Source organism: Oncorhynchus mykiss, chromosome 9 (assembly GCF_013265735.2).
Source record: "Oncorhynchus mykiss isolate Arlee chromosome 9, USDA_OmykA_1.1, whole genome shotgun sequence".
Lineage (NCBI taxonomy): Eukaryota > Metazoa > Chordata > Actinopteri > Salmoniformes > Salmonidae > Oncorhynchus > Oncorhynchus mykiss.
In genome coordinates, this window is record NC_048573.1 from 19,445,963 (window position 1) to 19,459,437 (window position 13,475).

Sequence of the window (13,475 nt, forward strand, 5' to 3'; positions counted from 1 at the left end):
CTCTTCCAACCTTTTTCCTTCCAGTAAGTATTCAACATCTCATTCATGTTGCAGATGATGAGGAAGGGGTACCAGGGTGTGCATCAGGGGTAGTAGGTAAGTTAGGGGCAGGTATGTTAGCCTCATGTTCTGGCTGCAAGTCATCTGGTGAATGAGGTGGTGTGTTGGCTGATAGGTCTCCATTGCAACTGTTCTCTTTAAAGTCTGTCTTCTATTCCGTTGATTACATTACCATTGCCATCTCTTGTTTCTTTGTTCTTTCACTTCTCCCTTCTATTTTTTTATTCCAGTATCTCTCCCTGTCTTTTTGCAGATGTTCCTGGTATCTTATATGATTTTTTAAAATGTTGTTTCTATGTGTCTGTGACCTCTGTGTGGCATCTATGTGGCATCTTCTAAAAATAAAGACAAATACTACTTAGTTTTTAATTTGTGCACACCTTGGAGCATTTTCTAGATTCAATTCATTTTAAACATAATTAAATGAGCCTAAAGTAAAAACGAATAAGATAATGGATTTGTGTCATTTCCACCACTTTGTAATTTCCACCACACATAAGTTTGTGATGGAAATGACTGTGATGGAAATGACATTTCTACAGTTTCAGGAGAAAATTGACAGACAGCTTAGCATGCTTTGATTAGAATTACAGCTAGCATATTGTTTACCTTAAATACATAAAATAAAAAAAGTCAAAAGTTCTACCACAAATTAAAGAAATTATAGCCTGTTTGGAAATGTCTGACAATTAGAATATTCTCTACACAAGCAATATTTACCTTGACTTTTCTTAAACTTCAGAACATCCCACCTGGAACAACTGTCCACTGCGGCCATGTGCTTCAGTGTCACAATATGTTTCCATGGTAACTAGATTAACATTCTCTTGAAAAAACTTTATTAATTAGGAATTTGTCCTCAGTGGTGGAAATGACACCAGGACAGGTATATTTTGTGTAAAAAAAAAACATTTAAAGGGCATACGCACAATAAATATTGATATATGTTTAATTTAATGTATTATTTCTGTAGTACATAACATTATATAATGCGTAATTATTAATGTTTTCTCATAGAAAAACATAGAAGAAGCTTAAAGGTCTGGGTCAGGGACAAGGGCAAAATAGTGAAATTGAGGTATAAAATGCATTTAAAAAGTAGCTAAAATAGTTGATAGAGAGGTGTTTAAAAAAGTATCGGGTGATTCCAGTGTGAACTTAACATACAAACATTTGTATTTGTTTTATTTGTATAAAATCCCCAAAATTGACCCGAGGACATGGAAGGGCCCTTAGTTGCATAATCAGCCACATACTGTATCTGTATGTAAGGTGGGACATTTTTTCAACCTCACTTCCTCTTCAAACAACCAACCTAAATGTTATACCTCCTGTGGTGCATGTAGATACATATTTCCGCTGATGCTGTCACCTCACTTTGTCTCTTGACCCTCATCTCTGTTACACCAGACCAGAGAGAAGAAGTTGAAGGATGTTCAGGTTGTGTCTAGTCCTGGTTATCGTTCCAGTTTAACAACTTAATTAAAGTACTATTAGTAAACCAATGATTCTAATATTTCATACTCCTGAATCAATGTTTAACCATGTTTGATTCACACACTCAGGGAAACCAAACACTGTACACAACACCCAACCAGGACTTAGGGTTAATGTAATTAAAGTAAGTAAATGTTCATGTTGTCGGAGTTATCCTCTTCTGCACGTTCATCTTGGAGACAATGTGACTCTGCAACGCATCTATCCGGACAGAAAGTCTTATCTGATGGTACAAGAAAAACTGTAGGAAAGAATCCTCAACTTGTATTTATAACAATTAACAGATATGATAAGGATCAACATTTAAACAATGAGTTTATGGATAACCCTCAGTTCACAGTGCAAAGTGGAAATGGATTTTATAATCTACATATCTCCAACGCTCAGCCATCTGTCTCCACTACATATTTCTATGGAGCAATGAATGTTAATGTGATGAAATTCAAAAATGGGCTATTTCTCATTCTGAAAGGTGGGCTATTGTTTTATTAACAGTAATATTGTAAAATATGGCTAATTATGTTAATTGTTTAAATGTGCTAATCCATCATCAAAAGTTCTGATCTAACTTTTAATTTCAGGATCAAGCAAAACTGTTGTACAACATTCTGTGTCTGAGTCAGTCCAGCCAGGAGAATCTTTCCTCTGTGAAAGTTGTGCCCCTGAAATTACAAATGTGTTTCCTTACCCTATAAGCAGTCTATGGAGAAGGTATGACAGCAATCCATGCTTTGGTTTAACTTACTTGGCACTGTTTCAAAATGCTAAGGTATTAGTATTCGTGGCACAAATCATATTCAAGTCATGGGACCGATATTACACTTCACCAAGATGGCGTAGCAGTGCAGATGTTGTTTGTCGTTCTCCCGTGCAAATGTTGTATTTTTTGTCTAAATATACCTTCCGGCAACCCGTATCACAAAATGTGAACAGATCTGCTATTTTTGGACATTTTTGCCAGAACCTCAATCAGAAATTAAACAGCTAATCAGCTACTAGCTATTTAGTAACTGTTAGCCACTGCTAACGGCCTTTACCTTTAGCACAGACACCAGACGCTTTTAGCATGGATAATACTTGACAGCATGCCAGTCTGCGCAGGGCGTTATCAACCCTGTGCATATCAAACTGTTTTTCTCCACTGCAACACCGGATTCCTGCCGTAAGCACTGGACAATTACTCCTGATCGTCACAGCTAGCGAGCTACCACCGAGTGGCCCAACCCCGAAGCTAGCCTTGAGCCAAACCCATCTCCCGGCCTGCTCAGTGGACCCTATGATCACTCGGCTACACAGCTGATGCCTCCCGGACTCTTCACTAAAACGACAAAAATCCACTATACCACCGGAATCTTGCCGTAAGCTCTGGACCTTTGCATTGGATCATCGCTGCTAGCTAGCTGCTACCGAGTGGCTTTCGTGGCTAACGCCCTTGTCCCGAAGCTAGCACCAGTTAGCCGCGAGCCAACGCATCTCCCGGCTAGCAAACAAAATTACTCCAGGTACAATACCTCTTTTGCCAACTGGCTTGGACCCTTTGTCGACACGGTGCCCCGACATTCCATCACGACTGGTCTGCCGAAATAATTCCATCCGTTGTGCCATCAACCGGCCTTTGCCGGACGTCGGAGCAGACACTTCTACTAGCCACGGCCTGCTAACTTTTTTTTGAACGCCGTGTCTCCCGCTTGCTATTGTATTACGGCTACCTAGCGGCTTCCCTGTTTCATCTATTGCTGTTCACTGGACCCTGTGATCACTTGGCTACATAGCTGACGCCTGCTGGACTGTTCATTAATCACGGTACTCCATTTTTGTTTATTTTGTTTATCTGTCGGCCCCAGCCTCAAACAGGCCCTGTGTGTAGTTAACTGACCCACTCTGCACATTCACCGGCATTTTACCTGCTGTTGTTAGCTGATTAGCTGTTGTTGTCTTAACCGTTGTTGTCTTAGCTAGCTCTCCCAATCAACACCTGTGATTGTTTTATGGCTCGCTTTATGTCTCCCTCTAATGTCAATATGCCTTGTATACTGTTGTTTAAGATGGTTATCATTGTTTTAATTTACTGTGGAGCCCCTAGTCCCTCAACATGCCTCAGATACCGCTTTTGTCTCACCTCCCACACATGCGGAGACCTCACCCAACATAACTAGTGCGTCCAAAGAGGCAACCTCTCTCATCGTCACCAAATGCCTTGGTTTACCTCCACTGTACCTGCAAACTACCATAGCCCTGTCTTTACATTATGCCCTGAATCTATCCTACCACGCCCAGAAATCTGATTATTTTATTCTCTGTCCCAAACGCACTAGATGACTAGTTTTTATATTTTTTTAGCCACTCTCATCCTACTCCTCCTCTGTTCCTCGGGTGATGTGGAGGTTAACCCAGGCCCTGCGTTTCCCAGGTGCTCTTATTTGTTGACATCTGTCACCGTAAAAGACTTGGTTTCATGCATGTTAACATCAGAAGCATCCTCCCTAGGTTTGTTTAACTCACTGCTTTAGCACACTCCGCCAACCCTGATGGCCTTGCCGTGTCTTAATCCTGGCTCAGGAAGGCCACCAAAAAATCTGAGATTTCCATCCCCAACTATAACATTTTCTGTCAAGATAGAACTGCCAAAGGGGGAGGAGTTGCAATCTACTGCAGAGATAGCCTGAAAAGTTCTGTCATACTTTCCAGGTCCATGCCCAACAGTTCGAGCTCCTAATTTCAAAAATGTATCTCATCAGAAATAAGGCTCTCACTGTTGCCACCTGTTATAGACCCCCCTCAGCTCCCAGCTGTGCCCTGGACACCATATGTGAATTGATTGCCCCTCATCTATCTTCAGAGTTCGTTCTGTTAGTGACCTAAACTGGGATATACTTAACACCTCGGCAGTCCTACAATCTAAGATAGATGCCCTCAATCTCACAGGAACCCACAAGGCAAAACCCTGAATCCATAAACATGGGTACCCTCATAGATATTATCCTAACCAACTTGCCCTCCAAATACACCTCTGCTATTTTCAATCACGGTGATATGTATTTAATAAGAAACACTAAACATGAACACAAATACAACATAATAAAGTACACTGGCACCGAAACAGTCCCGTGTGGCACAAACACTGACACAGGAAACAATCACCCACAAAAATACCCAAAGAACATGGCTGTCTAAATATGGTTCCCAATCAGAGACAGCAATAAACACCTGCCTCTGATTGAGAACCAATCTAGGCAACCATAGACTTATATAAACACCTAGAATGAACACAACCCCATCAATCTACAAAAAACCCTAGACAGTACAAACACCCTAGATGACACAAAAACCATACATCACCCATGTCACACCCTGACCTAACCAAAATAACAAGGAAAACAAAGAATACTAAGGTCAGAGTGTGACAGGTAGGTTTGCAGGGACATTACATCCTGATTACAAAATGTGCATAATAGCATGCGTGGAGTACATTCTACTGACTAACACTTTCAGTTGTCTCAAACTCTCTTTTAAAACTGTATTCTAAATCACATCTCTGTGGTATTCTGACAGCTCTAAATAGATTTTCCAATCAGCTTAACTCATCTCTAACCCCCAGTAATGACCATCAGTCCTCACCACACACTGCCTTCACACACTTCAGTGAATCAAAACCACAAACGTTCATGCCACTAAGAGCACAACTCACTCTCTTCGTGAGAAAAGCCTGGACTAAAAATAAACGTCATAGCTGAGTAAATTTTGAAAAGAGATGATATTGTTGTTGTTGATATTGTTGAAAATATAATCCAAATATGACAACATACACATTGTCATTAAGAATATTTCACAAACAATGCAAAATGTGAATATGCATATGTGCAGGTTGAAGGGCTGTGATTCAGATTCAGAGGCCTTGAGTTATTGTAACCCATTTGTAACCAAGATTTAACTTCCTGACTGATGTTTTGAGATGTTGCTTCAACACACCAAAGTATGTTCATCTCTAGGAGACAGAATGCGTCTCCTTCCTGAGCGGTATGATGGCTGCGTGGTCCCATGGTGTTTATACTTGCGTACTATTGTTTGTATAGATGAGCCTGGTACCTTCGGCATTTGAAAATTGCTCCCAAGGATGAACCAGACTTGTGGAGGTCTACAATTTTTTTCTGAGGTCCTGGCTGATATCTTTTTGATTTTCCCATGATGTCAAGCAAAGAGGCACTGAGTTTGAAGGTGACCTTGAAATACGTCCACAGGTACACCTCCAATTGACTAAAATGACTTCAATTAGCCTATCAGAAGCTTCTAAAGCCATGACAGAATTTTCTGGAATTTTCCAAGCTGTTTAAAGGCACAGCCAACTTAGTGTATGTAAACGTCTGACCCACTGGAATTGTGATACAGTAAATTATAAGTGTAATAATCTGTCTGTAAACAATTGTTGTTAAATTGACTTGTGTCATGCACAATGTAGATGTCCTAACTGACTTGCCAAAACTACAGTTTGTTAACAAGAAATGTGTGGAGTGGCTGAAGAAAGAGTTTTAATGACTACTACCTAAGTGTATGTAAACTCCCGACTTCAAATGTAATTGACATCTATCTTGCATAATACTAGTTTGAGGTCATTTTTGCCTGTTAAAATATCTGGTTAGCTACATTATTACGATTTACAAATAGGTACAGTAACTGATAGTTATAAAGTAAAACGTTTGCTTTGTGTATTTCTTGTTTCCTCTCTACTGCCATTGTCCTGGCTGGAAGATGGTTTAGTGAATGGGTAAGTCCCAAGTCCATAGTAAATCAATAGGGCTAACTGGATAGCTAGCTAGAAACAAAGAATTGGTAGCTACCCATGAAAAATGTACATCTACCTTGTATAATATTAGTTTTAGGTGATTTTTGCCTGTTTAACTATCTGGCAAGATAGATTATTAAGATTCACACATGTAGCTGATAATCATGAAGTAAAACATTTGCTTTGTGTTGGTCTTGTTTCGTCTATTGTTGCCGTTATCTTGGCTGGAAGAAGGTGCAGTGAATGGGGAGGTGCAGCGTGTGGTAATACAGTAGGTGGAGTGCGATTGCTTCTCAAATATAATGTTTTATGCATTCTCCCCACTCTCGTCCTCACAAGAACATACTCAAGAGAACGTCCTAGGAGAATCCACTTGGAGCATGAGAGTGTGGAGCACGGAGTATGCATATTGAGAAACACCCTATAGATCAAATCAGTAGATCAAATCACCTTTTACTCCATTGTTGAAGTGTTATTCAAATGGGTAGACCCTTTCCACACACAATAATCTCTTCAAAGATGATGTCACTGTGTATGATATTTCTGTTTCTCATACAAATGGGTGAGTTAAACCTTAATATTTCTGTTAATGTGCTTCCTAAAAAATACAAGAGGTATTTTTGTATTATTCACAGACACTTTGAGGTATCTATATCCAGCACTGGAATGGTTGTATTTTGTATAATGGCTAATATATTTGAATAAGTAATGTTTTTTTTGTGTCTAGATCAAGTTTATATCTGTGACACAGTCCCAGTCAGCCCTTTGTCTATAGTATTTGTCAAAGTTGGAAGCACAACAACTTTGCATTGTGTCAACTTCAATTGCCTGTGATGGGTATATATGTTTTTGAATCTATATCTCTGATTCATTTTCTTTTTTTGTATTTTACAGTTTGTGCATTTACTATGGACAACCATATGTGATGATAGTAACTCATCTGGGAGGTAGTGTGACTCTCCCTTGCTTTTGTCCATCTAGGTTGATGACCTATGTTGATTGGTTCAATCAGGCTGTTGGACATATGCCTTTACTCATGGCATCATCACTTCAAACCAATCAAGATAGTTTTTATACAACAACTTTATCTTCCCTGGAAACTAAACATCTGAGTGTGAAGAGAGGAGTTGACAGCTGTAACCTGACCATCTCCAAGACAGAGTCAGGGGACTCAGCTACATACTATTGTAGTGTGCTTTATTCGTGACTGACCAAGCATTTAGAGAAGGAACTCTTTTAGCTGTCAAAGGAAACTTAAATTGCTTCTTTCATTTTGGCACATGCGAGTGCTCATAAAATGCTAAATTAATTAATCTAGCAGGAAAATAGGGAAATGATCTTACTCATTCTCTTGTCAGAGATTATTGGGTCAGACATGGCTCAAGAGAATCCCAACCAGTAATCAACTACACCCATCAGTGTGATCAGTGTGAGAGGAGCCCTGAGGCTGGGTCTCCTACACAGAGCTGTGTCTACAACCTCCCCAAGAGGAACCTCAGCCTCTCTGATGCTGGGACTTACTACTGTGCTGTGGCCTCATGGGGAGATGCTGTCTGGAAACTGGAACAAGCTGGAGATCAAGGATAGGTAATACATCTTACAGTTGTGTTTATATCTATTGAATGATCAACTGTGTAAAACTGTACACAGTACTACTTATTTAAATCACATAAGAAAACATGCAATCATCTATATAGTTACTATACTTATATCCCCATATATTTATCTTCACAGACAATGGAGCACTCTCCACTGTTGGTGTATTGCATAGGAGTAGCATTGGCTCTCTCTCTAATCCTGATCATTTTCCTGACTTGTTTCATTTACAATATGAACAAGAGAGAGCATGTCTGCAGTGCAGAGGTAAGTGACTTATTCTTTGAAGTTGCTCTTCTTTGATATCACCATTTAAGGTTGTATCAGTAGTGAGGGGTTGTATCTCTCAAACAAGAGGTCCAGACAGTCTCGTCTTTGGATACTCGGGTAAGTAGAATTGCTTAAAAATTGTTTCAGTTAAAATTAATAATAACATATAGTTAGTAATATTCTCCTCCATTTTATCATTGTTATTCACAGGCCCACGATGCAGACAGTCTCCAATATGTAGCTCTAAATCTGAGCAACAAGAAGAGCAGGTCTAGAAGACAGAGAAGCAACATGGAGGAAGAGACGGTCTACTCTGGGATCAGACAGTAGAACAATAAAACAGACGTCAATTAAAATTCATGAGCTCTAAATTAACTGTATTAGCTTTGTTATTTTAACTGTAGAAACTAATACAAGAAATGCGTTGCTTCTCTGCCATTTCATATCGACTTGCTTGTGATAAGATGAATAAAGCTTTCAACAATAACCAAGACAAAGGAAGTTGAATGTATTTCTTTGGGCCATACTCAGGCATCTTGATGTTGTCGTGATGAAAATTGTTTTCCCCTCTCATGCCACTTATACACCGTCACACACCAAGCAACTGATTTACAGTTACTCTGTGGTCTGTGATGAACACAAGATGAGGATGTCTCTATGCTATATGTTAGGGCCTGCTGGCCTCAGGCACACCATACCTTTGTCTCTCTGCTCCTTTCACTCTCTCCCTCTCTCTTTCTCACTAAGTGTCTCTCTATGTCTCTCTCTCTCACTCTCTCTCTCCCTCTGTTTCTCTATTTCTGTGGCTTTCAGACAGATTTCTCAGAACTCTTAGTTCTCTCATACTGTAGGTCATACTACTTCCAATTCAAATTGACCATTTTTGCAACAATAAACCAACTATTTTGACGAGGCAGTTTATCTATACCAAGTCAACTGTGAGCTATGTATTATGTAATTTGATGTAGAGAGCCGTACAGTATTCTCAATCAAACACAATCCCTGATTTTAAGTGTGATGTTAGGCCACTAGAACCACGGACTTACTCAATAACAATATCATGGGAGGGCATACTATCCATCTATTCTACTGAGTGTAAATCCTGAATGAGAGATCACTAAAAGAATACTGTATGGTATTTGCTATGTTTGTTATGTGTTTTTCGTAGATGTTTTTGGTGAGGTGAAGTGAATTGACTGTGTGGTAATAGAAGCCCTAGTGGATGACAGTGTCATAGAGGCATGCTCCAAAAAGGTCACACATTTGAGTCTCTTAGACAACAGCAGATGCAGTGATAAAGAATAAGGGAAACCATACTTTAAAAATGTGTGCTCAAATTGTACAAAACTTTGATATTCTACCTTTTGGACAATTCTGTGACTCTGAACTGTACAAGATACATGTAAAGACAACAATGTTGCCTGAATGAGGCGTCAACAAATATGATGCGGTCCAGTTCGACCAATCACCTGTAACTCCATTGTTGAAGTGTTGTCTACATGGGTGGACTCTTTCCACTCAAGACCCAAGTTGTGAAGAGCTGACAACTTTAAAGATGATCGCACTGTGTCTGATATTTCCACTTCTTGTAGAGATGGGTGAGTCAATATTTTATATTTCTCTGCTAATGTGATGTCCAAACTTGATTTGAAGACACAAGGTATCCCATTATTGTTCTACGGACACTATGACAATCCAAAGTTGTATTTAAGGTATGTAACAGCTAATATATTTTTATGTTCTCTAGTTCATGGAGTAGCTGGGACTGAATCCTCATCCATCAGTCAGAAGATTGGTCTCATGTCAGCCAACGTTGGAGACATGGTGGTTTTACGTTGCTTCAATGCAGGCGATGAGGGAATAATGTTCTCCTGGTACAAGCAAACTTTTGGAAATGTTCCTCAGCTCATCTCAACCATCTATAAGTATGGCAGGAATGCAACATTTTACCATGAGTTTAAGAATAACCCTCGCTTCTCAGTGGAAGGTGGCCAAGGAAAAAATCACCTAATGATAGCAGATGTGGAACTCTCTGATTCAGGGACATACTACTGTGGAAGTGATTATGGATACAAGGTGGAGTTTGGACAAGGATTCATTCTCATCATAAAAGGTAAGGATAAAGTTATCATTACGATACATTGTTTTGTAAATCTGAATTTACAGATATATAGTATAAATATTATGTATTCTCTTAATTAAACTAAATCTAGATTTAATACTTTTTAATTTACAACACTTGCTACAGAGATGTTCCAGAGAGATGAAATTGGTTTATTGGCCTTCTTGTCAGATTCAGGTTCCAGAAATATGATTATACTTCAGCAGCCTGTGTCTGAGTCAGTCCAGCCAGGAAACTCTGTGACTCTGAACTGTACAATCCACACTGAGACCTGTGCAGGAGAACACAGTGTCTATTGGTTCAGACATGGCTCAGGAGAATCCCATCCAGGAATCATGTACACCCATGGAGAAAGGAGTGATCAGTGTGTAAAGAGCCTTGAATCTGTGTCTCCTGCACAGAGCTGTGTCTACAACCTCCCCAAGAGGAACCTCAGCCTCTCGGATTCTGGGACTTACTATTGTGCTGTGGCCTCATGTGGGGAGATACTGTTTGGGAACGGTACCAAGCTGGATATTGAGGGTAGGTTAAACAGCTTTCATTGTTGTTCATATCTCCTATACATACGCTTGCTATTCTGAGTTTCTTCTATTTTTTCTAAAATTTCAGCAGGCGGGAGTGTAGACCCTCTTCTCTTTGTATACTGCCTTGGTGTAGCATTGGCCTTTGCGTTTATCTTGATCATTCTCCTTGCCTGCATCATTTACAAGATGAAGAAGACAACATGTCTGCAGTGCAGTGGTAAGTGATTAAAAGTTGCTTTTCGTTGATGTCACCATCTCTAGATGTAGATCAACTGGAAGACGTGGCAGTATCTATAGGTTTTGTGTCTTTTTTCTCAGAAATGGTCTCTCAGACAAGAGGTCCTACAATTTCCCAGTCAGATGCAGGGGTAAGAGGAAATCATTTTTTACGTTGCATGTCTTATACAAATACACATTATTAGACTTGGCTTGCTTTACCAAATTGTGCAAAATGTAATACACTTAATATCAACAAAACAATTTTGTTCTTCACAGAGCCAAGATGCAGACAGTCTCCATTACGCAGCTCTGCCTCTGAGCAACAAGAAGAACAGGTCTAGAAGACAGAGAGGAAACATGGAGGAAGAGACAGTGGTCATGTACTCTGGAATTAGACAGTAGTATCACGTTTCAGGCATGACCCAGATGTAGACAGTGTCGATGAAACAAAGGTTTATTTCTAATAAAGGGGCAGGCAAACGACAGGTCAAAGGCAGACAAGGGTCAGTAATCCAGAGAAGGTGCAACAGGTACAGAACGGCAGGGGTCAATACATTCTCAGGGTCAGGGCAGGCAGGGGTCAATAATCCAGTGAGGTAGGGCAAGGTATAGAATGGCAGGCAGGCTCAGGGTCAGGGTCAGGGCAGGCAGAAAGGTCAAAACCGGGAAGGACTAGGTAACAGGAGCAATAAATAGACAGGAGCAGGGGAACAAATGCTGGTAGGTTTCATGAACAAAACGAACTGGCAACAGAAAAACAGAGAACACAGGTATAAATACACAGGGGATAATGGGGAAGATGGGCGACATCTGGAGGGGGGTGGCGACAAGCACAAATACAGGTAAAACAGATCAGGGATTGAAAAGTAGTACTGGATGAATGAAATACTTTCCCCTTCATACTAGTTAGCTCTTTAACTAGCTCTAGCTTCATTAGCTAATTCTATGAATGGATATGCAGAAAAAGGTTATGAAATCAGTTGTTAACGATTTTGTTAATGTAATACAAAGTATGCATCATTTCATGCATTGCTTCTCTGTCAAACTTATTTTACATTTGATTTGCATTTGTCAAGAAAAATAAATAAATAATTTTCAAGTGTTAAACCAAATATATTTTGATAATTTGAACTCATGCATTCTGTTCACACACCTCTGTGGTCATAGTGGAGGGTGTTACAGTGACTTTCCAATATTGGAAACTAACCTTTCATAGACCTTTAACACAGGAAGACTGACCTGCAGCAACACACTGTACTCTACTTTTCCTCTCAGGGCCAGAGTACTGTTCATGCCCCTTAGTGCACCAATGGTCTCTTCACACAGTGCTCACAATGTAAAGGTCAATGTCTTCTCATTTATGTGAAGTCAGGTAGTCCCTTGCATCATGTTACATTAAATAACGTAGGCCTCTTTCAACATAATTACTCATAGTGAAAGTGTAGGAGGTTTTCTTCTTTGTTTTCTCTTTAAGACCTAGGCCTACAGATTGCATGCCACACAAACCTTCACATACACAGCAAAATATTTACAGGTTTTCTGCGGTCTGCTGTGAAAAATACCCAAGGCTGAGGCCATCTACACTTTAAGGCCTGTTGGCCTTCTGCACGGGACCCTCTATGTCTCTCTCTCTCTCTGTGTGTCTTTCTTTCTCTGTCTCTCTGTGTGGTTTCAGCAGGATGTCTCAGTGGTGTCAGTCAGTTGTATCACATACTCTTTTGCTCTTCATGTTGTCCTTTTTTATCAACAATAGAACACTCTTTTTATGAGGCAGCTAGTTCTCTATATATAGTCAAATGACATCTGTGAAAAAACTAAATTAACTATTTATTAGGTAATTAGACATGGAGATCTGAAGTCCGTAGTTAAACACAAACCGTGGTTTGAAGTGTGATGTAAAGTATCATCATCATCGGGGCCAAGAAGAAAGAGCCTCCTAATTATATAACCCAAGGGATTTTATCCGTCAATACATTGGAAAATAAATTGTTTCTCTGTGTTACTAAGTGACTGTGTGGAAGTCATATAGGCCCTAGAGGATGACAGTGTCATAACATGTGGCCAACCAGACCCCAACTACTGTATCACTCCCATGGACCACAATTGCAAGAAAAACATTAAGTAAAGGGATCAATTGACTCTTGCTGTTGTGTCTTTTACTTTGGGTGGACAAGCCCTTTGTTGGCCAGCTGCAGTACATAGTATTGCAGACAGTATGAGCTGCAGTTAGACCTAATAAAGGACATATCAACAGTAGTGACATTGTTAAAAAAATAAACCTGAACATCGACATATTCAAATTTGCTATGTGATAAAGTTGTGCAACACAGAATCAAGCTGTACAACAAAATAAGAGGACAGTATTTGTTCCATTCGTGGCCTACTGGGCGTTCTATCGAGTGTTCAG

General features: G+C 39.8%; 1 protein-coding gene across 1 annotated transcript; it reads left to right on the forward strand.

The window, feature by feature from the left end:
* The first annotated feature begins 9,749 nt into the window (after window positions 1-9,749).
* On the forward strand, window positions 9,750-11,581 carry LOC110531684. Its single transcript, XM_036987524.1, has 6 exons — window positions 9,750-9,801; window positions 9,951-10,316; window positions 10,497-10,847; window positions 10,938-11,066; window positions 11,168-11,217; window positions 11,345-11,581. Exons 1-6 carry the CDS (start codon window positions 9,759-9,761, stop codon window positions 11,468-11,470), a joined length of 1,065 nt encoding a protein of 354 aa, XP_036843419.1. The 5' UTR covers window positions 9,750-9,758; the 3' UTR covers window positions 11,471-11,581.
* The last annotated feature ends 1,894 nt before the right edge of the window (window positions 11,582-13,475 follow it).

What these genes read in the sequence shown, in the direction of transcription:
- LOC110531684 (XM_036987524.1), top strand. Translation starts at nt 9,759, where the DNA reads ATGATCGCACTGTGTCTGATATTTCCACTTCTTGTAGAGATGG. An exon ending in AACATGTCTGCAGTGCAGTG is followed by an intron (nt 11,067 to 11,167) that starts GTAAGTGATTAA and finishes CTTTTTTCTCAG; the next exon opens with AAATGGTCTCTCAGACAAGA. An exon ending in TTTCCCAGTCAGATGCAGGG is followed by an intron (nt 11,218 to 11,344) that starts GTAAGAGGAAAT and finishes TGTTCTTCACAG; the next exon opens with AGCCAAGATGCAGACAGTCT.